Consider the following 25,997-nt stretch of genomic DNA (forward strand, 5'->3'; position numbering starts at 1 on the left):
TCTTCCCTCCCTCCCTCCCTCCTTCCCTCAGCTACCGTTGGGGAAGGTCTCTCCTGTTTTCTCCCCCCGCCCTCACCTCTCGCTCTCTCCCTTCCTCTAATAGTTATTTAGTGTCTCATTTCAGCACCTGCTTCCAGAGAAAAAGAGTGAGAGAGGGAGGGGGAAACAGAGAGAGAGAGAGAGAGAGAGAGAGAGAGAGAGAGAGAGAGAGAGAGAGAGAGAGAGAGAGAGAGAGAGAGAGAGAGAGAGAGAGAGAGAGAGAAGGAAGTGAGCAGCCAGACTTCTCTCTGGGAAGAAAAACTCATGTGTTTGTATATATGAGTGTGTGTCAGTGTGTGAATGTTTCATACCAGCAGCAATACATTAAGAGTGGACAGGAGGAGGCTCTGGAGGAAGGCAAGTCTTTTCCCATGTGCAGGTGTGAGGAACACACAACAGATCGTGTGCATATTTCCCTGCGTATACGTGGCACATTTAGCACAGGTGCATGCGAGCACAAACAGTTAAAGTGTGTTTTTTGGATGTCCATGAGTTAATGCACATACCTGTGTATTTACCTGCACCATCCGCCTATAACGGCTGCATGCAAAGTACAATCTGTGCACGTGACTGGATCTGTTGATATTTAGATCCCTATGTTTGGCTGTCAAACATCTTTGACCCGTTCAGCTGTGGAGTTTGACCTCTCTCTCTCTCTCTCTTTCCTCTGTTGGCAATTTTATCAGCCCAATTATTCACTTATGAAACATGAAAGGAAGGGGGTAAAAACAGGTTACCTCACTCCGATTCTTTGCTCAGCAGTGGTGAAAAAGTGTAATTGCCTTTCACATTTGGGACTGTGAATACAGTACTAACAATGCAAGTATAATGCGATGCAAGTATATTGACGCAATATATAATGCAACGCAAGTGTAATGCAATGCAAGTATAATGCAATGCAAAATACAATGCAATAAATAATGCAATGCAAGTATATTGACACAATATATAATGCAATGCAAGTGTAATGCAATGCAAAATACAATGCAATAAATAATGCAATGCAAGTATATTGATGCAATATATAATGCAATGCAAGTATAATGTGGCCTTGAGCTGCAATATATAATGCAATGCAAGTGTAATGCAATGCAAAATACAATGCAATAAATAATGCAATGCAAGTATATTGATGCAATATATAATGCAATGCAAGTATAATGTGGCCTTGAGCTGCAATATATAATGCAATGCAAGTGTAATGCAATGCAAGTATAATGCAATGCAAAATATAATGCAATATAGAATGCAAAACAAGTATAATGCAATGCAAAATATAATGCAATATAGAATGCAAAATATAATGCAATACAATGCAATGGAATGCAACAATGCAAGTGAATACAGTACTAACAATGCAAGAGCGCAAACTTCACGTTAACACACACTTGTGAAAATAGCTCACAATATCCATTAATTACAAGAAGTCACCTGATTTGACATTTTAGTAACTTTAAGTTTGCAATTAGATTTGAACAAATCCCAGTGCAATTGAAGAATCACATTACTGGAAAGAAAGTGTTTTGTCATACAAACCAAACATATTAAGATGAGTCTACTCCCAGAGTCGCTGCAACATTAGTTTGTGGCCATTTCTTTTTCTAAACCATGTGTCTGCGTACTTTGAGTCTGCAGTGTGAATGAGAGAGCAGCTGCCCAGCCGATGTCCACATTGCATACTTGCGCTAGCTGACATGTACTAACGCACTCCTCCTGCAGGCCATGGTACAAGAACGCACAATAATCATAACTATCAAATGATGAATGTGGCTGCGAGACTGGGGAGAGGAAGGGGGGGAGCAAGCATGGGATAGAGACCAAATAAAACCAAGGCGTGAGCTGGGAGAAAAGGTGAGGACAGGGGGTGAGAAAAGGGTGAGAAAGAAGAGGAGGAACGAGGAGAGAGAGCGAGAGAGAGAGAGGGAAAAGAGAGAAAAAGTCATGCGTTGCTCAAGGCCACAGCCATGGGTATGTGAAAGGAGGAGGGAGAGAGGGGGGAGAAATTGTTAAAGAACACCTGTCTTTTGCTGAGTGGAAAAAGTAGATGGAGAGGTATGATTAAGTTAGTAACTGTATTGAGCACGAAAGATTTATCGCCCGGTGATAAATGAAGATTTTGTAACGTGCTGAAAAGGCTCTTATTCCTTTGCTTTAATCAAGACTTGATTTATTCTGAAAATATTTCAGCGTTTCAGATGCAAAACAGCTCGGACACAAAATATGCAACACAGAGTGACTATTCCAGTAGTGTGTGCACTTTTGCACAAAAGCGTATCTCACGATCCAAGATCGCATGATTGGCAACGAGCGTACAAATACTATACAGAGCATTCCTATAGAAAAGCTTACCATGCTTCACAGTATATACATGAACAGTATATCTAACATATATTGCAGTAGAGTAGGGTGTGAATATTTGCTGATGTCAGCCATCTAACAGTTTAATTAGGTTAAAAAAAAACACGAATCAGCCGTAAAACAAAAAGATGAGCACACTGTAAAGCGTAGAAAAGGACAGAAACCGTGTCTACTTTGTACTCTTTGCTCTTGGGCTTGGAGACCCGTAGGATGTGCATGATTTAGTCTCTGCCAAAGGTATACAGGCCCAAAAAACTGAAACAACAAAGTAAATCTCCTTGGATCGAAAAGTTATCCCTAAACACAACATACACATAATGCAACACGCACAGGGCACGATGAGTCGCACCCAGCGCCTTGGCGTTACACAACCCCCGCCACCAGCCCATCCCATCACGAAGATAGCATTCCCGGGGGGAGGCGAGTTCACTAATGATATCCCAAATGCGAAGGAGAGTCTTTGATAGCTCCACGAGCCCTCCTCTCCTTTCCCACTGCTCCTCTCGGTGCACCCTCTTCCGCACTGCAGTCCTGACTCACGTTGCCAAAGGACGCGTCGCTTGCTTCAGGCCAGGCGGTGCAGTTTGGTTTGGACATGGAAGGAATAGGGGGGAGAGAGGGAGAGAGAGAGAATGTGTGTGTTAGTTTTATCAGACTGACAACTGTCTCTGGTGTGGAAATCAAAAAAAGGGCTGACGTGCAGAAGAAGAAACTTTGCAGCAACATGTTACGCTATTAAACTATTGCTGTTTCTGTTACTGATCATCTGTATGTTAATGGTGCAGAGGATCGTGTAATTGTATGCAGTAACATCACATGTTTAAACAGCACGAGTAACAATACTGGCTCCGGATTCTTATAGCAGGCTTGAACATTATACTTTACATGTGCCAGAACTTATGACTAATGGCCTTCGTAACACCTGGAAAACTTTATGTCAGCTTTCTTTTAATGATCATGATTCATGACACATCTATATACACACACACACACACAGACACACACACACACACACACACATATATATATATATATATATATATATATATATATATATATATATATATATATACACTCACCGGCCACTTTATTAGGCACACCTGTCCAACTGCTCGTTAACGCAAATTTCTAACTAGCCAATCACATGGCAGCAACTCAATGCATTTAGGCATGTAGACATGGTCAAGACGATCTGCTGCAGTTCAAACCGAGCATCAGAATGGGGAAGAAAGGTGATTTAAGTGACTTTGAACGTGGCATGGTTGTTGGTGCCAGACAGGCTGATCTGAGTATTTCAGAAACTGCTGATCTACTGGGATTTTCACGCACAACCATCTCTAGGGTTTACAGAGAATGGTCCGAAAACGAGAAAATATCCAGTGAGCGGCAGTTCTGTGGGCGAAAATGCCTTGTTGATGCCAGAGGTCAGAGGAGAATGGCCAGACTGGTTCGAGCTGACAGAAAGGCAACAGTAACTCAAATAACCACTCATTACAACCGAGGTATGCAGAAGAGCATCTCTGAACGCACAACACGTCGAACCTTGAGGCAGATGGGCTACAGCAGCAGAAGACCACACCGGGTGCCACTCCTGTCAGCTAAGAACAGGAAACTGAGGCTACAATTCGCACAGGCTCACCAAAATTGGACAATAGAAGATTGGAAAAACGTTGCCTGGTCTGATGAGTCTCGATTTCTGCTGCGACATTCGGATGGTAGGGTCAGAATTTGGCGTCAACAACATGAAAGCATGGATCCATCCTGCCTTGTATCAACGGTTCAGGCTGCTGGTGGTGGTGTAATGGTGTGGGGGATATTTTCTTGGCACACTTTGGGCCCCTTAGTACCAATTGAGCATCGTGTCAACGCCACAGCCTACCTGAGTATTGTTGCTGACCATGTCCATCCCTTTATGACCACAGTGTTCCCATCTTCTGATGGCTACTTCCAGCAGGATAACGCGCCATGTCATAAAGCTCGAATCATCTCAGACTGGTTTCTTGAACATGAACAATGAGTTCACTGTACTCAAATGGCCTCCACAGACACCAGATCTCAATCCAATAGAGCACCTTTGGGATGTGGTGGACCGGGAGATTCGCATCATGGATGTGCAGCCGACAAATCTGCAGCAACTGCGTGATGCTATCATGACAATATGGACCAAACTCTCTGAGGAATGTTTCCAGTACCTTGTTGAATCTATGCCACGAAGGATTAAGGCAGTTCTGAAGGCAAAAGGGGGTCCAACCCGGTACTAGCAAGGTGTACCTAATAAAGTGGCCAGTGAGTGTATATATATATATATAACTTTGTTAAAAGAAACACTCAATGGTAGGGAGGCTTGTACTGTCTCAAAGAATTTACTTGAACCACTGGATTATTTTGCTCCTTATTTGTTGAGCACTTTCCCTACCACTGAGTGTTTCTTTAACAAAGTTTTATATATATATATATATATATATAAAATGTAGTGAAAAGTAAAAAAAAAATCCTCCTGGAATTTATAAAGGTGTTGCCACATGTCCATTTTTTATTTAAATTTAAATCTCAGATACTGTACGCTGCTTCTTATATGGCTACGTTATCGTTAGCTAGGTTAGCTTCCACGCTTATCGGTGACCTGTTAAGCTAGCTAGCTGCCCAGGTAACTTGCTAGCAAGTGGCTAACACCACTTTACTGATTTAAGTAAAAACAATGGTGTTAACTACGTCAGTCATCTGGCTGAGTAAGTAGCTAAAATTAGCTTAGCAACTCAGATTCAATATAAGATAAAGCCTGACTTTTCAGCTAGGAGAGAAAAAACCGAACATGGGCTATATGAGTAAAACTCTAAAGAGGAAGAGGAGAAGAAAACGAGGAGATAAAGTAAGCATGGTATCTAGAAACCACTTCCTGGCAATCGCTCTAACTAATACGATGTAAAAAACATGGGGAGCTTCTTTGAAATTCAGTTTAAAGTTTGACACACTTTCTCCAAGTTTTGTAACAAACAGAGCATATTGTGAAAACAGCTCATGAAAGCTGACATAAACACGTTCATGACTCAGTCCTGTGTAAGGTGTGACTAGCTCCTCTGAAATTAACCCAGTAAATCCCATAGAGGTTTTTTTTTTCCCCTTTAGGGTCTTGTTTTTTTTTACTTACATTTGATGGGGGTCTAACACAGAACAGGAGTGACAGTTGTTTGCAGTACTCACCCCCCTCATTGGGAAACATTCACTACATGAGACACATAACAACAATACGGGTCAGAGCACAGGGACACACACAGCGGCAACGCAGCACAGCACTCACATTACACGCAGAGTGGATAGGCGGCCATGTTCGGCACATTTGGGGATGAAGGTAGAGATTATATGAGACCCTCGGTGCATGTGTGAATTTAACAGGCCGTGGCTGTCGGGGGAAGAATTTAAACAGCAGCAGGACTTGAAGTTGAAGTTCCCCCCTGCTGACCAACAAACTAGCATGAATCTTGGAGTCGTGGATCCAATTTGATATGGGATATGTTACGTAACACAAAATCAACTTCCATCCATCCATTATCCAAACCGCTTATCCTGCTCAGGGTCGCGGGGATGCTGGAGCCTATCCCAGCAGTCATTGGGCGGCAGGTAGGGAGACACCCTGGACAGGCCGCCAGGCCATCACAGGGCCGACACATTCATACCTAGGAACAATTTAGTACGGCCAATTCACCTGACCTGCATGTCTTTGGACTGTGGGAGGAAACCGGAGCCCCCGGAGGAAACCCACGCAGACACGGGAACATGCAAACTCCACACAGAGGACAACCTGGAATGACCCCCAAGGTTGGACAACCCCAGGGTTTGAACTTCGAACCCAGGACCTTCTTGCTGTGAGGCAACCGCGCCAACTACTGTGCCACCGTGCCGCCTGCAACATCAACTTGTATGTAATGATTTTTGCTCAGCTTTTTTTACGTGTAACTGTGATGATGCTGCCATCAAATTTGATTTGACTTTATGACAGAAAGCCAAGATGCAGGTGCCTTGCAAAGAGCCTGTGTAAGTCAGTAGGAATGTACTTCTTGGAAACGACAGTCAACTTGATGATAATCATTATCAGCAGTCCATTTGCACAGCTGATAATGCCACTGAAACCAAACAGGCCTTTCTTTTGTCACCCTTTACAAAGCGGCCAAATGAGAGCTGTGAGTATTTCATATTCAGTTTATTTAGAGCCGGGGTTCTCAACCACTGGGCTGCAGATCAGTAATGGGCTGTTCACTGCTGGGCTGTGGGAAAAACACTTATTTATATATATATCATATAGAATAGAATAAAATAGAATATGCTTTATTAGTCATTTTTTACATACATACACATGAAGTTTACTTTCTGCATTTAACCCATATCCAAGCTGTGTAGCTAGGAGCAGTGGGCAGCCGCCGTGCAACACCTGGGGACCAACTCCGGTTATTTCTTTCCATTGCCTTGCTCAGCGGCACAGACAGGAGTATCAACCCTAACAGGCATGTCTTTTTGATGGTGGGAGGAAACCGGAGCACCCAGAGGAAACCCACACTGACACGGGGAGAACATGCAAACTCCACACAGAAAGGACCTGGTTGGTCCTTGGGTTCGAACCCTGGACCTTCTTGCTGTGAGGCAACAGCGCTAACCACCGTGCCGTGTATTATTTATGATTGCTATTACTTGATTTACGTAGTATGGAAGAAAGGCCTGAATATTTTTCTTCTATCCAATAAAAAGTGTAAGTTCATTCACAAACTCTGGTGAATTGGTAGAACCGTCGTCCTCATGTGCAAGTTGTCATTCATGCACGAGAGGTAAGCCATGGTTTTCCCTCTCGCAAAGAAAAAAAAATAGAGAACTCTGCCAAAATATTTCCACCAACACTGGCCAGCAAAAAATGTCCAACAAAGAAGGTGAAAGGGTTGCTGGTGCCAAGAAAAAAAAAACATCCCTCCATCTAAAATATGAACAACGGCCACATCAAACATGGATTCGTTGCAGCAGGTGACGCTCACACCCAAAACCCATTGCATGGAATGTGCTAGCAAAGGAGGCTAAGCAGCTGTCCAAACTACACCTGCATTTAGGAACAAAACACCCTGCCTCAAACGACAAAGCTGTTGATGAATTTAAGAGCAACAAACAAGAATAAAAGGGACAAAAATAGGTTCTGAATCAACAACTTTGGAAAGTTTTGCCCCATCGTGGGCATCATATAGGAAGTATTGAATTTTGTTCACTCTGGTGGACCTTTTTTTTTTTTTTCCCTCCCTTTTTCTCCCGAGTTGTATCTGGCCAATTACCCCACTCTCCCGAGCCGTCCCGGTCGCTGCTCCACCCCCTCTGCGGATCCGGGAAGGGCTACAGACTACCACATGCCTCCTCCGATACATGTGGAGTCGCCAGCCGCTTCTTTTCACCTGACAGTGAGGAGTTTCGCCAGGGGGACGTAGCACATGGGAGGATCACGCTTTTCACCCCAGTTCCCCCTCCCCCCTGACAGGCGCACTGACTGACCAGAGGAGGCGCTAATGCAGCGACCAAGACACACATCCAGATCCGGCTTCCCACCCGCACACACAGCCAATTGTGTCCGTAGGGACGCCCGACCGAGCCGGAGGATTCCAACCGGTGATCCCCGTGTTGGTAGGCAACGGAATACACTGCCACACCACCCGGAGGCCCCCACTTTGGTGGACATTTTGGTGCCTTTTGGTGCTTGCACTGATAGTGGGTCGGCTTTTCACGTGTTAAATTAAATGAACTGCTTTTCTACTAAGGCAAGCTAGCCTCATACTTCAGTTACAGTGTCAGTTGCTGGTACAAGGTTGTTTCCATAGACAGAGTGTGAGTCTGAGACATTCATTAATCTTACAACTATAACATGATGATTAGAAAGATTATTAATTGACTCACTACCACTAACTGGGAGGGGATCGGGGATTTGTTCTGTAACTTATCCCGCCTCCCCCTTTCCCTCAGAACACCTCTACAGGGCCGTGAAATACTGGACCAAGGTGTTCTGGTCTGCAGCAATAAAAAGGTTGAGAACCCCTGATCTAAAATAGCTGAAGGTCAAACCTTGCTCTTGCCTCATGTGATTTACAACTGAACCAGGGGCAATGGTCTCTGCAGGCTCAAGTAGTTATCTATGTGTGTGTGTGTGTGTGTGTGTGTGCGTGTCCTGTGTTCTACTGACCTGAACTGGAAACACCTGGAGAAGGTGGGGTGGGCCCGTGGCCTCGACTCACCAAGAGGGCCTCCTGGTTCTCTGCCAAGGCCTGCTTGGCCAGGTAGCGCTCCCTCTTGATCTTCAGCTCCAAGGACTCGGGCACGTCGGGCACCAACCAGTCTATGGCTCTCAGCACAAAGAACACAAGGTGCTGGGAGATGGAGGGAGTGAAGAGAAGGTGCACATGGAGAAAACAAAAGCAGGACAGATTCACAAATGTAAAGCTGATCAGACTAAAGAAAAGAGCAATTTCAGATCAGAACTTCATTTTTTTTATGCATGAAGCCACTCAGAGATGATATAAAGACATGGAAAGAAATAACACAGGTGAGCAGGACTTGCAGTGGGGTAATTGGCCTGATACAATTGGGGAGAAAAAGCCAGCAACAAAAGACAACCTACTGATGACGCTAGAGATGCATAAGCCTCAGGCTGGATGGAAGGAGCTATAGCGTGAATGGAGAACGGGTGGAGTGAAGATACACAACATAGACACGGCTGAGAAAGATCAGGATGAAAATCAGCGACATGAAACCGATTCCCCCGTACCTCAAACACGATGATAAAGCCAAGTCTGACAGCGAGGAGCTCCCAGTAAAACAGTGTGTAGTTTCCATTGTTGTCTCGGAGAGCTTTATATCTAAAAAAAAAAAAGAAGACACAAAACTGTTGCTAACATACCATATAGCAATGAATGTGTTTGAAGTCCACTGTCAGTGAGCTAGAAGAACTTGGACCAGGTTTCCACATGAGCATGACTATCCTCTGCTGGTCAAACCAGCAGATACCAGATAGGGTAACACCATCTGAAGCTCCATAGTGTCTGTACCCAGTTCACCTGCACATTGGGTGGTCGGTGTAGTTCACTGGAGCGTAAGCCAGGGTGAAGTTGACATATCCGTTCAGAGCATCGTCGAATTTATACCGGTACAGCAAGCGGGGTAGGAAATCTGACGTGAAGGCTATGAGGAAAGCCTGCGAATGGTAAAGCAAGAAATCACAAAAGATATGTTGGCGCTGTCTCTTCTGTAAATTCTCTACTGTAATTTTGTGACCTTACAGAAACGTATCCATCTAAATCTACAATATTCTACGTTTAGTCTCATATTATCATCATAAGAAAAGGAAACGGATGATCCGCGGTGGCGACCCCTAACGGGAGCAGCCGAAAGTAGCAGTCTCATATTATCATCATTACACCATCTTTAGTACAGGCCCTCCAGTTGGCCTCATCAATCGGGCCAACCTCTCAGGATATGTCATGACGTCACTCACGTTGGCGATGACGGACAGGTGCGACAAAGCTTCCAGGATGTTGAACCAGACTCCGATGTTCTGGGCGCGCTCAGCCACGGGCCGCCGGTACTCGCACACAAACTTGTGGGCGTCCAGACGGACCTCCACCCAGTTGTTGAGGAGGGCAAAGAGAGGAGCCAAGGGAAACGCCGCCACGAAGATGGTGATGAACCCAAACTGGAGGACTGCGGCACATGAGAGCGGTTACATCACCTGTGCTGAAACTGAGAGGTCTTTACTGTATGTGTGTGAAAACTGAGAGGAGGAACACAGAGGAATTACATTTTAACCATACTCTTACACCATACCATATTCAACCATATTAGATAAGGTTGTTTTTGTTTTAAAGTGTGATTCTCCCACATTCAATAATTTTTCAAATATAACATGATGATCAGAATGATTATGAATTGAGTCACTACCAGTAATGGGGAATAAAAACATACAAATATAAAAGAATATATAAACTTCAATGTTATCATTCACCATCTTTCATGGGTATTATATAGGGATGAAACTCAGATATTATCATATCGTGTTACACAGTTTTGTTGTCAGAATTAATGACAATGAGAATCTATGATCTAATCTTTTTCACAAAATGTGGTGTGATATATCTGAGGGATTATTATTTCAGTGGAGTATTATTAGTTTTGGTTTGGTTTTATACTGTACATTACCACATGGTTCAATGGGAGAAACCTCATTAGGATTCTATGGTATTTTTGCACATGCAAGCACATATTGTGATATATATTGATCCGATATCATGCAAATTTCCATATGATTATCATCATGATAGTGATATATTCATGACAGTCAGATTGAGATGACAGCTAGAGAAAAACCAACAAGGGTGGTCATACCAAAACAGGGCAAATAAAATAATAACATGATAATAATAACAATAACAATAATAATAATAATAATAATAAGAAGAAGATGATGATGAAGAGGAAGAAGGAGGAGGTAGAGGAGGAGGAGAAGGAGGAGAAGGGGGAGAAGAAGACAAAGATGAAGGAGGAGAAAAGAAGAAGACAAAAAAATGAATCCCACACAAAAATAAACAATAATGAAATGTTTGTAAAGGAGGATGCTGACCCATTTCTAGGTACTCTTCAAACAGGCCTTCACACTCTACCAGTTGGTAGTCTTCCTCCCAGCGCCGAGGCTCCGGGGGCACTTTGCTCCCTCGCACCTTGGCCAGTGCCTTCTTCTGATGCCACGCCTTCACTTTCCTGTCAGAGGACAGAGAAAGTTTTCCGAGGACGCCATGACACTTTTACACCTTCGCCGCATGCTGCTCGCTTGGTGTCGGCTCAGACGCAGCGTTTCTCGGGCTGACAGGGCTTCAATGTTTTGCTCAAGGACACTTAAGCATGCCAGATAGTTTCGGGGGACCTTTACATAAAAGTGTAGCCTGTTGAGTCAGTACACCATGGCAGTACTGCAAGTACGGGCCTGTGGTAGTGTTGCTTTAAGAGGGAGTCTGAAGAGGAGGAAACTTTTGCTTGTTTTCCAGCATCTCAGATCCTAATCACTCTCCCTGGGCTGAAGATATAATGAGTATTTTGGCTCACAACTTGCGCCTCATGTCAAAAGTGGAGATATGCAGGGTGTTAACACTGCAGTACAACAGCAGCAGGCTATACCACACCTGCCTGGCCCAGCTCCAGCCAGGACGCAACACAGTTCAATGCAACACAAGAAAGGGCCGAGTCTAACAATGCACCGCTGAACGGTAACCTCTCCTGCAAAATGAACGGATGTTATAACAGTATTTCAACACCTTACTGTTAGTGAACTGTTTTGGATTATATTCTCTTCTATTCTGGCTCGTGTGTTGGACGGGACACGTACGGGATAACAAACTCCTGGATGTTGCTGATAACCTGCTTCCCCACCATGATGATGAAGAGCTGCTCCGCCAGCTCAATGAGACATCCTCCAGGGCCACACTGAAACACAAACACGCACACACCCAGACACTTTTATGAGCTGTGTTTCAGATAGTGATAATACTGACTCTTCTCTACAATAACAATAAAGTCTGCTTGTGAAGCACTCTTCAACACAGGGCTCACAAAAGCATAAAACAAATACAAGACAACAAGGGAAATAAACTGAAAAAAAGGTAGAAATACATTGAATTAAAGGCAGTCTCTTAATGTATCTATTTAAAAACATCATTTAATGGATGACTGTTTTTTTCTGGCCAAATCTCCCATACAGAGTGTAATAAAAGTCCAGCGACTGTGATAGAAAAGATTCATTCACTTTTAGTCTTCAGCCTGGGACTTAAGATGCCAGTAAGGGCAAGGGTCAGAAGGCTTTCATGCAAGCTTGTGCCGACTAGCCACTATAGAGGACTTATGGGTTATGGGGTATCTAAAGTTTATCCACAACGTGTGGTAGAACTTACATCTTCATTCCTCATCCCGAACAGGGTCCCATAATTGCTCGGGTACCCCACGAACCTGTCAGCGATATACAGATAATAACATGCCACGATACCCCAATATCACAATACCGATGTACTTTTCATAAAAACAAAGCAATACTTTTAAAAATAAAATAATTTAAACATCAGTTCATATTAATTAATTATAATAATTTAATCATAATAATTGAAAATAATTTTTTACATTTTATTTTTTATTTTTAAGTCATTAGATTTGATTTAATATGACATCACATTCAGGATGACTGACATCACTCTCTTACCTTCCCTTGAAGAAAGCCACGTAGAAAGGAGAGGAGTAGAAGTTGACAAATTGAAAGACAAACACCTTGAAAGTGAACGCATCCTCATACTGGGTCTGTGTTCGGTGCATTTCTGCAACAAAAAAAAAAAAGCAGACCTAAGTTTGAGTGAAACAAATTATTGGTTAAAATTATTAGCTGATTACTAATTAAATTATTATTATTAAATTATTATTATTTTTAGATTATTGTTACTAAATTAATTATTATTTAAATTATTTATTATTATTAAATTGTCAAATGATTAGTTAAATAGAGGAACTCTAAGGTTGACATGTTAAATGGATCGTATGATTCTGAAGGCAAAAAAAGGGATTCCTTGAGACCAGCGTACTCTGAAGTGGGTTTTGGTTCACATAAATCACTGCTATTACAGCTTCACCTCTTCCATCCCAAAGTCCTTGACCAAATTCGTGCACATCAAACACTGTGTAGGAGTGTGAGCCTATAAGCGGCGGTGTTAAGTGGCATTCAGCAAGACACAATAAGAGACGTCAAACAGCCGTGTTGGTCCTAACCCCATTTAGTCAGCTGCTCCGCCAGCGCTGTGTAGACCTTCCCCATCAGCAGAATGAGCCCCAGATTCACCACGCTGCTGGAGATGTTGGCTATGTTCCCTGCCTAGGGAGGAATACACACACGCGTATGAGCAAACAACACACAATCACCCTTTTCCTCCACCCAACCACACCCCACATAGCAAGAGATTAGGCGACTGAGTTTGTGTGGTGTGAGTTAAATGGAGAGGGCCAGGAGAAGATCGGGGATGTGGAGGCTCCGTCATTGTGAAGAAGAAAAGTCTACCTGTGTGCGCAGCACAGGGCTCCCGGTGTGGAACATCATCACACTGATGATACCGCGGTACATGATCACCGTCACCAGAAAGATCATCACCACACACAGCTGAGAGCAAAAACACACAGGCAACGTCTTTAAAGTTTGATATTGGTCGACGTTCTTCAAGTAAACATCAGAAAAACACACAATAACATCTCCATACACTGTGTTTCCCTCCAGGTGATGGAATAAAGAGGGACTTAATGAAGAATTATCTCTCTGGTAGTTGTTGGAAATTTAGTAAAATAAGCTCTTATCAATGATAAAACAGCTAGTGGAACAGAGCAGAGTTCATACACACAACAGCACGAGCCCTCGCACAAACTGACAACACACACAGGGGAAAAGAACATAGAGATGAATTGAAAGGACCCTAATCCCGGGTTTTTTTCAACATGCTTCAATAGTATTTCATATCAAAGGGACACTTCTGATGAAGAATCTGGGTGGGGAGACTGGCGGAGGCAGGTGAAGACTGGGCCACAAGCCCCAACATGAATGGACTACACGTGCTTTCTGAGGTAAGACACCCTATATGATCACAGGAGGTCTTTCCAAATCATCCCACTGCCATTGTTTCAAACAAGTTGCAAATTAGTAAGAGCAGATTTGGACCCTTTTTTTGTTGTTGCCCCTTTCCCCTCCAATTACCCCACTCTGCTGATCCGGGGAGGGCTGCAGACTACCACTTGCCTCCTCCGATACATGTGGAGTCGCCAGCCGCTTCTTTTCACCTGACAGTGAGGAGTTTCGCCAGGGGAACGTCGCGCATGGGAGGATCACACTATTCCCCCCAGTTCCCCCTCCCCCCCAAACAGGCGCCCCGACCGACCAGAGGAGGCGCTAGTGCAGCGACCAGGACACATACCCACATCTGGCTGCCCACCCACAGACACAGCCAATTGTGTCTGTAGGGACGCCCGACCAAGCCGGAGGCAACACGGGGATTCGAACCGGCGATCCCTGTGTTGGTAGGCAACGGGATAGACCGCTACGCTACCCAGATGATGACCTTTAGTGAGATTACTAAGAGCAGATGATGACCTTTAGATGGATAATCAATGATAACGACAAACCACAGAGCCACCATTGCACAAATGATTGGTTCAGAATGGAAGAAGTTGCCTCACTACAACAATGAAACACGTTAACCTGGCTGAAGGGGTCTCACTGTAAGCCATCCATCCTGGTGTTTTGCATATTAATGATGATAGATATGATAGTAATGGATAGATGATGGGTATGGATATGACAGGCTTTGTCTGTAGGAACTGTGGAGGGGAAACTGAAACATTTTCCACACTTGTGAATCAGGTCAGGATCTGGAGAGAGTGAAAGCTGATCCTTAGAGGAAAATGATGAACACAAACAACTCTGGCGGAGTTCAAGCTGACACAAAGAAAACGCTTTAGGGAATCCTCCCTGGACGCCACACAAAGAAGTCGCAGCATTCTCATTCAGCTCATGTAAACAAAAAGACCGAGGACCAACAGTGTCTCACCATGATGATGATGACCATGGAGCCGGTGAACATGCGGGTCAGCCGGGCCTTCTCTGGGAAGTACGGCTCTTTGACGCCGGTCACCGGGTTGTACTCCATAGCAGGGGCCATGGCTGCAAACTCGGGTCGCGGACGCTCCTAAGGAGGACACAGTTGAGGTCAGTAGTGTTTGGACTCATGTTATCTAAACATTTATTCTACTTAATTGTGTGTACGTGAACTCTGCTTGCAGCTGACACACCACAAATTGGATTTCGGTTCTCTAATTTTGTCAGATGACCCGACTAGTCATTGCCAGCTCAGTGTTTGGCCAGCATGACTCTAAAGGATTTAAGACATCACAGTGTCTGATAAGCTTGTACCATCTAACCCTCCTCACTAAAGATGTTTTTTTTTCCTTTTAATTAGTATTGACCAGCACGTCCCTCCATGGCTCAAGCAAATCCAGTGTCACATTTAGATTTATTCTTTCATGGAGCTCACTGACTGCCGAAATTGCATTGCCTGCTTGTGTGTTTGTAACTGTAGCTGCTTTCCAAACCCTTCATAAGGATCCATAAGATAATCCATATCATAGGAAGCTTCGGTATCAGTGGACAGACTCTTTCCAGCTCTGTTCACCCTCTTTACGACATCGTATCCAAGGCTCAGCGTTTTCGGTTTTTATTTTTCAAAGCCATCCAGCATGCCGAATTTCACCACATTACATAACCTCACATGAACAGGAACAACTTTTGGATCTGTGGAAACATAAAATCCGGGTGAAAATCAGTTTTAAAATCTGGATATTTTTCGGTGGAAATCGGTAAAAACCAAAAACGCTGAGCCTTGATCATATCTGAGCACAACAGCTTATGTCCACCACTGATGGTCACTATTACAAGAACACGTAATTGTCCATAAATATTTGTTTTCAGGAATGAGGAATATTTACTTATTTATTTTCAGTTCAAACAGGTAAAGTTCACGGGCTGTTGATTCACTGTTTAGAAAGAGAAGATGCACGTGATACCTCTTCCTCATGGAAGTCCATACAGTCCCAGTGGTGGGCCAGGGTGGCCATCTTGCGTTTCCAGTACTCCAGGAAGGTGACGGCCCAGAAAGACATGAACACACTGAAGAAGACTGTACCTGAATGGTCGAACAGATAGCCCACCTGCAACACAGAAAGGTCAAGGCTCAGTGCGCCAATACAGAGTCGGTTGCGTGACTGTGGGCGTGACATTGGGTTAATCAAGCGGGCACCTTCCAACACCGACGTTTGGTCGAGTTCGGCCTAATACACGTCAAGGATGCTCAATAGTGCCTTTAGGTGCCCTAAAACCCCACCTGCATTTCAATCCACTTTCAGCAGATTTAACAGAGCTACACCAGTGTTCTCAAATTAGCAAACCAAAATCTACTCATTCACCCAGCATCCACCTAACCATCCACTTTACATCCACCTAACATCCATCCAACCATCCACTTAACATCCACCTAGCATCCATCCAACCATCCACATTACATCCACCTAGCATCCACCTAACCATCCACTTTGTGTCCACCTAGCATCCATCTACTTTACATACACCTAGCATCCATCCAACCATCCACTTTACATCCACCTAGCATCCACCTAACCATCCACTTTACATCCACATAGCATCCATCTACTTTACATACACCTAGCATCCATCCAACCATCCACTTTACATCCACCTAGCATCCACCTAACCATCCACTTTACATCCACCTAGCACCCGTCCAACCATCCACTTTACATCCACCTAGCACCCGTCCAACCATCCACTTTACATCCACCTAGCATCCACCTAACCATCCACTTTGTATCCACCTAGCACCCATCCAACCATCCACTTTACATCCACCTAGCATCCATCCAACCATCCACTTTACATCCACCTAGCATCCATCCAACCATCCACTTTACACACACCTAGCATCCATCTAACCATCCACTTTACACCCACCTAGCACACATCCAACCATCCACTTTACATCCACCTAGCATCCATCCAACCATCCACTTTACATCCACCTAGCATCCATCCAACCATCCACTTTACATCCACCTAGCATCCATCCAACCATCCACTTTACATCCACCTGGTATTCATCCAACCATCCATTTTACACCCACCTAGCATCCATCCAACCATCCACATTCCATCCACCTAGCATCCACCTAACCATCAACCTAACCATCCACTTTGTATCCACCTAGCATCCATCCACTTTACATCCACCTAGCATCCATCCAACCATCCACTTTACACACACCTAGCATCCATCTAACCATCCACTTTACACCCACCTAGCACCCGTCCAACCATCCACTTTACATCCACCTAGCATCCGTCCAACCATCCACTTTACATCCACCTAGCATCCATCCAACCATCCACTTTACATCCACCTAGCATCCATCCAACCATCCACTTTACATCCAGCTAGCATCCATCCAACCATCCACCTAGCATCCACCTAACCATCCACTTTGTATCCACCTAGCATCCATCTACTTTACATCCACCTAGCATCCATCCAACCATCCACTTTACATCCACCTAGCACCCATCCAACCATCCACTTTACATCCACCTAGCACCCATCCAACCATCCACTTTACATCCACCTAGCATCCATCCAACCATCCACTTTACATCCACCTAGCATCCATCCAACCATCCACTTTACATCCACTGGTATTCATCCAACCATCCATTTTACACCCACCTAGCATCCATCCAACCATCCACATTCCATCCACCTAGCATCCACCTAACCATCAACCTAACCATCCACTTTGTATCCACCTAGCATCCATCCACTTTACATCCACCTAGCATCCATCCAACCATCCACTTTACATCCACCTAGCATCTATCCAACCATCCACTTTACACACACCTAGCATCCATCTAACCATCCACTTTACATCCACCTAGCATCCATCCAACCATCCACTTTACATCCACCTAGCATCCATCCAACCATCCACTTTACATCCACCTAGCATCCATCCAACCATCCACTTTACATCCACCTAGCATCCATCCAACCATCAACTTTACATCCACCTAGCATCCATCCAACCATCCACTTTACATCCACCTAGCATCCATCCAACCATCCACTTTACATCCAGCTAGCATCCATCCAACCATCCACTTTACATCCACCTAGCATCCATTCAACCATCCACTTTGCATCCACCTAATATCCTCTTAGCATCAAGGTAATGTAAAAGTGTAACGACCATGGATGTGTAGACTTGCTAGCCCTTGGCTAACAGGTTGGACCTCTTAGTTAACTGGTTAGCAAAGTCGCCCTTGGTGCGGGGAACCCAGGTTTGATTCCCAGCCGCCCCCTGAATTCTCGCTACATTGGTGGCAATGCATGGGTTGGGAACCTGGGTTCCCTGCACCACGGGCGACTGCGCTAACAAGTCAACTAAAGGGTCCGACCCGTTAGCCAAGGGCTAGTGAGTCTACAGATCCGTGATCGTTACACTACCTCCCTCCTTCAGCATACCAGCTCCCTCACGCTTCTGAGCGCATATGAATCCCACCCCTGCCACCAATGTAGCGAGAATTTAGGACGCAGCCGGGACTCAAACCTGGGTTCCCCCGCACCACAGGCAACTGCACCAAGGGTCCGGCCCATTAGCCCAAAGCAAGCGAGTCTACACATATGTGGTCGTTACACTGTTACAATAACAACATTTCATTCAACAACCAAAAATGTGCTTTTACATGACTGAGTTCCTGCGCCCAGGCTCACAGCTAACACACAATAAGGCGATCAATAATTACAAAACAATAAGGCGATCAATAATTACAAATCAATTGTAAATCATGACAGAAACAGGCTAAAAGAGCATGTGGCCCTGTGGTTTGAAACTGTCTGCTTAGAATTCAGAAACAGTTGCACTCTCTCAAGTATCACCTCTCGATACCACAGGGTGATGCTATTCATCGCGCAGATCGAGACCTCAAGGATCAGCAGTGTATATCTGCCAATTACACAAACAAAGCCAATACACTGCCGTCAAATTAATATAGTCGTTACAGTACCACTATCCACTGAACTGGTATCGATTCTGAAATATCCTAACTGCTATCACTATTGGAACGTTTCCATCCATACGCTGTCATAGACAGAGGCGATGAGGACACCGGGATGCATTCAGCCAACAGATCACCTGCATGGTTTTCATACCACCAGTCTATCAGCGTCTATAGCTCTCTGTAGGACGAGCATGTTGTCTATCCTGGGTTAAAGTCAGACAAGCTAATTACCAAAATGGAAATTCCTGGTTCAAATAAAGTTATAGAGAACACACACACGCTCCAGTACCTTGGCCATGGGGCAGATGTCGGACATGTTCCACGGCTGGCAGGTGTTACAGAGAGGACACATCAGGTAGGCGGCTCCACTGCTACAGATCTCCTTACTGTGGACAGACATACAGACACAGGACGACATCAGGGGTAAAACACTCCCTGCTGTTTCAGCCTCTCACATGTGGAAAGCTTCTCCTGAGTAAGATCAGCCGGCGAGATCATTCATGGATGAACATTTTACCATGGAGAGGCTTGCACGCAACAACTTCTTAGCAAGTTGATCTACAGGAATCAGAATATACTTAACCCAGCCGCACGGAACCAGTTGACATAACATTTTTAGTCAAATTTAACATTTCATTATTTGCACCGATGTGTATGAGGGAAAGGTTATTATCCGCTAATGGGTCATTATCACATGAGACTGTGGTAGTGTGCTTCATCACCACAGACTGCTGTCAGCATGTTCTCCAGTAATCAATAACTTTAATCTGCAGCGTACATGAGTAATTATACCACTTCCCTCAGGCAGCTGAGCTGGTTTTCCTCCCTGCAATATTGCTTCATCTTCCAGGGTCTCTTTCTCTATCTCGCCTCTTATCTTATTGTGCCATAAATTTGCTGGGAGACCAATGCCAAAACGACCCTGAGAGGAAACCAAGACCAGTGGGCGGACATGAAAACAGATTTGCGATAATCCAAAGCAGTTGATGGATCATTATGAAGCGCCCTGCTTCCTCTGGAGCATTTTACAAAGTGGAACGATCCAGTGCTGCAGAGTCATTAGAATGGCGCTCTCTAGAGGAATAACATTATGTAAAATAAACCTGGCAAAGATGATGATGATGATGATGTTTGTGCAATTAGGGTTTGTTTGTGTGCATGCATGTCTTTTTCCCCCCCTCAAGCTGTCTTTCACTTAATTCCAGCGTATTTCTGAAATTACAATTTCATATTATAACAACAGCAGTTTATTGTTGTTTCCACGCTAGCGCTACACCAGGTGATGCAATCTGGACATTTTTTTCAAGGTTATTTCAAAAGGAGGCGCATATCTGACAATGATTTCTGTTCAACAGAATTCTTAAGCGGGACCTAAATAATTTATATTCCTCCATAGAAAGGATTTCACGTATTATTTATTGACATGGTTTTTGCGCAGGAGCACAATGGGGGCTCCATGAAACACACATCCCTTAGTTTCTGATGGAGGGCGGTTGCTTTGGATGAGGATAACTTTGCATCAGGCAGCAGGGAGTCACTGGAGGCTTTTCAACTCTCTTCAGTCCACAATACAGACTGAGTCCCTGCATCTTAACCAAAGGTTTTTTTTTTAAATTTCCGTGATTATACTTACTTCGAATTCAAAATTGTTCCTTAAACGTTTGTCCCGTTTGAGTTTTCTTCACAAGTTATACCTTAATATCAGAATCTAACATCCCAGTCATCACGTCAGCAGCACGTATGTTTCAATGGGGCAGCGTCTGAGTGATGTCACAGCATCGCTGTTGCTATGGACACGTCACAGGAAGTCAGACATGCAGAGCACGTTAGACAGTACAGCATGGCTGTGTTTACAACACCAACTCACGTCTAAGCTGCCATATATCCGATAATATTAAATTACGCAAAAAACGAAGAAAATTACAACAAACTGCTTACTTCTAATGTAGTCTAGTGCATCCGATGTGACTTCCGTTTGCTGCGAAGTTTCCGCTTCCCCTTGGGAAGGGTTAAAAATAGCTCATGGACGCTGCCCTATTACAAAGTGAAAGTTTGACTGAGTTGGCAAACTAAAATAAAGAGACATTCATCCGTAACATCAGGTGTTTGGTTTCATCAGCCGTGTCTTACCGCACTACTTTGAGTACTCAGATCTCATATACAACATATTATATACATCATATTAGCCTGAGCTTCCACGTGTTATCTTTTCAGAGTAGCTCATTGACTCAACACTCATTCTTCACCTTTTGAATAAAACGTTCTATTTTTTTTTTTTTTGGTTTTACAAATTTATACTTATAATTTAATGCCAGACATTTTAGCACAATCACAGATTTTTAAACATTAACTGTCACTGCTGGCAGCAATACTAACATGTACCCTGGCTCTGCCAAATGACGGAAGCTAAGCAGGTGTGGGCTTGGCTAGTACTTGGATGGGATACCTCCTGGGAAAATGTGTTGGTGGGCCAGTCTTCCTCCTGGTCGTAATAAACAAATCCCAGTGCAGTGACGGGGACACTGTGCTGTAGGAGATGCCGTCCTTCGGATGAGAGGTTAAACTGAGGTCCTGACTCACTGTGGTCATTAAAGATCCCATGGCACTTATCACAAAGAGTAGGGGGTTCCCCAGTGTCCTGGCAAAATTCCCAACCTGGCTCTCTCCATCTGGCCACCTAATCATCCCTCATGTAATTCAATCTATGATTCCACCCTCTCCACCTCAAGCTGATGTGTGGTGAGCGTTCTGTCATGGAAATGGCTGCTGGGCATCACCCAGGTGGTGCTGCACATTGCTGGTGGTTGAAGTGAGTTACCCCCTTCAATGTGAAGCACTTTGGGTGTCTAGATAAAGCCCTATATAAATGTAATGATTTATTATTATTATTATTATTACTACGCCTTGCATATAGAGGATCTCAATTGTGGAACAGTTGTATATGCATTACCTCGACACTAAAATCTATAATTTTCTTTGAAAAATTACAGATATAGACTAAAGATCAGGTTGAGGAGCCAAACAGCTTGAAATGTTACTCAGGTGCCGAAATTGCATATACATGCAAAAACAGACACACACAATATCACATTCCCTTTGACTTCTGACTCAGGTGTAATTTCATTAATTTCAAGTTCACGGCATTTCATTTTTGTACCCTCTTTTCAACATACTACTCTCTCAGTTGTCCTCATAGTTTTTTTTAGGGAGGTGAATTGTTTAAACTCGAGCCTTTAGATTATTTCAAATCGCCTGCTAAATGTACGATTATTTTAATGCACGTCGACAGTCCAATACGTTGAGTATTAGTCTTTAACTCCAGCTGATCTTTAAGACTGCTAACACGATGAAATGTGCTCTTAAAAAATGTAATCTGAAGGAGCTCTGAACTCACGCAGGGGTGTTGTTGCCCATGGACATGATTCCTGACACAAAAATGAGGGTTCCCACCAAGGCCGCCGGCAGCAGCCACGCTGTGTAGAAACCTGCAGAGCAACAAACCCTCCATTAGATTTTATGTCTTATTGTGCAGTGGGGGTGCAAGCCCACGCAGCTGTCTTATGCTGCATTGTGTTTAATGGACAGAACAGGACCGCATCTTTCATTAAGACAGCAGTCACTTGGAGGACGGTGGTTTCATCAGCCTGTAAGATATTTCACTCCTTCATATTATGAAGCAAAATAATTCACTCTCTAGTCTGTGTCTAGATAAGCGTTCGTATTTACCCAGCCAGGTGAAATAAAGTGCGATCTTTTCTCCAAAGTACTCCCGGATGTGGTCCAGGGGCTGGTACTTGCACCATTTGGACCAGCGCGCCCAGTAATGAAAAAGAACCTGTCTCTGGTTCAGCTCATCGGGACGGACCTCATACTTTGGAAGCTGAAACGGGCCCTAGGAGATGAAGACACGTGATGATGAGAGAGGGCAGCAGTTTAGGACAGATCATTAAACACAGCTGCACATGATCAATACCTCATGTAGCGGGAAAGCAGCCATGTACGCCCCCTCATTCAGCAGCCTGTCTATGCCCACCTCAGCCCTCTTCCTCTTGCCGTACACCGTCCTGGCCAGAATCTCAAACACCTGTATGGGGAGGCCATCAGTGACAGGTACAGTAGACATATAATGGCACTGCAGGCTACTTTCATAATGCTGGCAAGCATGTGCACTGACAGATATATTACTCACGATACGGTGCCTCTGTGTGTTTGTGAAATATGTCTCGTGATTTTCACCGCCAAGAAATCTGTGAGAAAAGCAAGACCCGCAATAAATAAATAAGATACATTTATAAGGCTTGTCGCAATGCAACTTTCATTCATTGCTGGACCACACCGTGAGTCACATTTTTACACCATCTCGATGACACTATGTGTATCTCTACCATTTACTGCATTCTGAAAACAGCCCACCTGTTCATCTTCGACTTGCGAAAGGCACACGTGTAGTAGTCCAACGGCCTGTTTGGCACAGATTCCGCCATGACGTTTGGTATGCATAGTCTATCCAGCACTCGAGCAGACGTGTTGAAGTCTGGATTTGGTTGTGCCTGTGTTAAAGTATTAAAAACAGTGTAATATGGTAGCCTTTTAAACCTCATCTCTTTCAAAAGCCAGTATCATCACTGACCTGTAGCGGCGCTCTCAGGCAGAGTTCCTCAGCGTAGTACACCAGCACATCCCAGGGGGCACTAAGTTTCAGGAAATGGATTGTTTTTTTCTCATTCGCCGTTTCCTCCTGGTTGCATGAATTAAGGGGGCATCATAGTGAAGCGGTTATTCTTTTGTTTCCAGAGATGACTAATGAGAACGATTGACAGCCTTTATTGCAATCTACCTTTTCCAGTAGCAGGCCAGTGCTCTGTAGATTTTGGACAAACTTGTCCCTCCATTGTGCCAGCAGAGCTTTTCTTCTACCAGACCTGCTTGCTTCCTCGGTGGTCTCCCCATCTTTATCTGCCACCTCACTGGTACCACTCCCTTTGGCACGACGTTTTCTCCGAGAGCGCACCTCCCAAACCAAAACAAAGTCTAAAACAGGATTGACCAAACAAATCCAACTGGTCAGACTAAAGGTTCACACTTGAGTCACTGTACTTACTCCCTTTATGTAATATAGCATATAAGATGCAATCTACTTATCTTGCCCACCAATTTTGGTTCTTCCATCTCTGAAGTAATTCCCCAGAGACGAGGCTGACGCGTTTCCATTTGTATCACAGTGCATATAGATGGGCTTGTCGTCATCATCCACGGCTCCATCACCAGCCCCAGCTGAAAGCTGAGGGTACCCACAGAGTTAACCAGCCGTATGCTACCATGATCCGTAATACACAGTACCTAGGACTAAAAATAATAAAACCTGCAGATGAAAAATATTTTCTGCCCACGTCCCACCATGTGCATCCACTGCATGTCAGCAGTGGAGGCACTAATGGTGCTTTAAATTCCTTGGTCAATAGACGACATCAACGAAAGCCTTCAGTTTTACAGCATCACAAAAGCCTTCACTTTGCAATATTGATTTCAGATGCCATTATTGTGGAGACTATAAAGAAAAAAAATAGCACACAGCGTTTCAAAATGTGAAATTATGCGTAAGATCATACTAAAATCAATAGAGTAGAATGAGAAACGCCAAATCAGAAATGTTTCATTCCACCAGCTTACAAATTGGAGAGTCAATGCCCCTGAAGATTTACTGCAACATCCTGGGGAACTCAATATATGTGAATCTGTATGCTCTACATGTAAAATATATGATTAGTATGAAGAAGAGGGGGAGTTACCGCATGCTTAGGGATGAAACTGTGCTTACATATCTTGGTGGGATGTAACCCCCGTTCTCCAGACTCCCATAGCCGTCTGTGGCTTGGGCTTCACCCCCGTTGTCGAGATCCAGCAGCACCTCTCTGTCTCTCATGAGCCGTTCTGAGCCCTTCCTCAACATGATGAGGAGGAGGATGTTCTGGTGCCAGGGTTCACGGATGAGTCTGCTGTGGAATGCACACATGATATGAAGGGCACAGACATGGTTTGCCTTTTTTTTTTTTGGCGCTGCTGAGGGTCGCACTGTAATATTCTGCACCGGAGGCTGTCATCTATCAAGTCTTGTGGAGATGAAATCAGTTAACACGTTCTGACAAAAGATTCTGAAGAAAGAGACAAAAAAAAAGAAAACTTAGGAAATGAGAATATTGGTTGACAACATACCGTTTCTGTGATGATAAAGGGTCTGTGAAAAGGAGGGGAAGTGGAGCTCCTCTGGATGTGTGTCAAACTGTGCCTCCTCTATCCTCGCCCCTATCTGCCTCTGCATCCCTGTATCTCTCCGGCTCCTCTGGGGGAACAGCAGAGCGCTGTGCATTACCGTAATGAACGGAGAAAACGGGAACTTGGCACTCCGCCTCATTTCAGCAGAGGGAATCTATGTCAGTGCACACAGCGCACTGGCCCACCTCATGAATAATCTAACACTTATTCAGAGGCAGAAGATGTGCTCGGCGGGGGGGGGGGGGCGGGGGGGTGATTTCTGACTAATCATCTTTTTTTCCCTCCTCCTGCAGCTGAGAGAAACCCCACTGAACCTGGTGGGTATTATCCAATCCATACAAGCTGTGTCACACGTTTTATATTTAGGTTTTGACAACAAATCCACACAAATAATTAATATCCTTACAAAGAAAAAGCCACGCCTCTGAGGGTCATCAGCTGATATGTGGCAGGAAGCGGGCTGTTGTTGTGTTGATGCATAGTCATGGTAAAAAAGGAAAAGGTGTATAAGGGCTTGTCAGTTGTACTGTGAATTGTGCTTCTCATTGGAACGCAACTGGGCAGTTCGGTTTGAAACAGAATACTGTTATTGGATATTCACATTCATTCGATGGACATTTTT

At 44.2% G+C, this 25,997-nt stretch overlaps 1 protein-coding gene across 1 annotated transcript; it reads right to left on the reverse strand.

The window, feature by feature from the left end:
* Positions 1–2,253: 2,253 nt before the first annotated feature.
* ano11 (anoctamin 11) lies at positions 2,254–25,443 on the reverse strand. Its single transcript, XM_056273364.1, has 25 exons — positions 25,316–25,443; positions 24,921–25,098; positions 24,254–24,383; positions 23,940–24,133; positions 23,733–23,840; positions 23,516–23,652; positions 23,292–23,349; positions 23,076–23,186; positions 22,829–22,994; positions 22,497–22,587; positions 19,392–19,488; positions 16,042–16,185; positions 15,030–15,167; positions 13,496–13,594; positions 13,210–13,312; positions 12,653–12,764; positions 12,351–12,405; positions 11,789–11,886; positions 11,030–11,166; positions 9,908–10,113; positions 9,471–9,607; positions 9,182–9,272; positions 8,600–8,783; positions 5,599–5,620; positions 2,254–2,960 (listed from the first exon to the last, which is right to left on the reverse strand). Exons 2-24 carry the CDS (start codon positions 25,050–25,052, stop codon positions 5,604–5,606), a joined length of 2,745 nt encoding a protein of 914 aa, XP_056129339.1. The 5' UTR covers positions 25,053–25,098; positions 25,316–25,443; the 3' UTR covers positions 2,254–2,960; positions 5,599–5,603.
* Positions 25,444–25,997: the final 554 nt, after the last annotated feature.

The sequence above is a fragment of the Lampris incognitus genome, chromosome 2 (genome assembly GCF_029633865.1).
Source record: "Lampris incognitus isolate fLamInc1 chromosome 2, fLamInc1.hap2, whole genome shotgun sequence".
In the NCBI taxonomy this organism is placed as follows: Eukaryota; Metazoa; Chordata; class Actinopteri; order Lampriformes; family Lampridae; genus Lampris; species Lampris incognitus.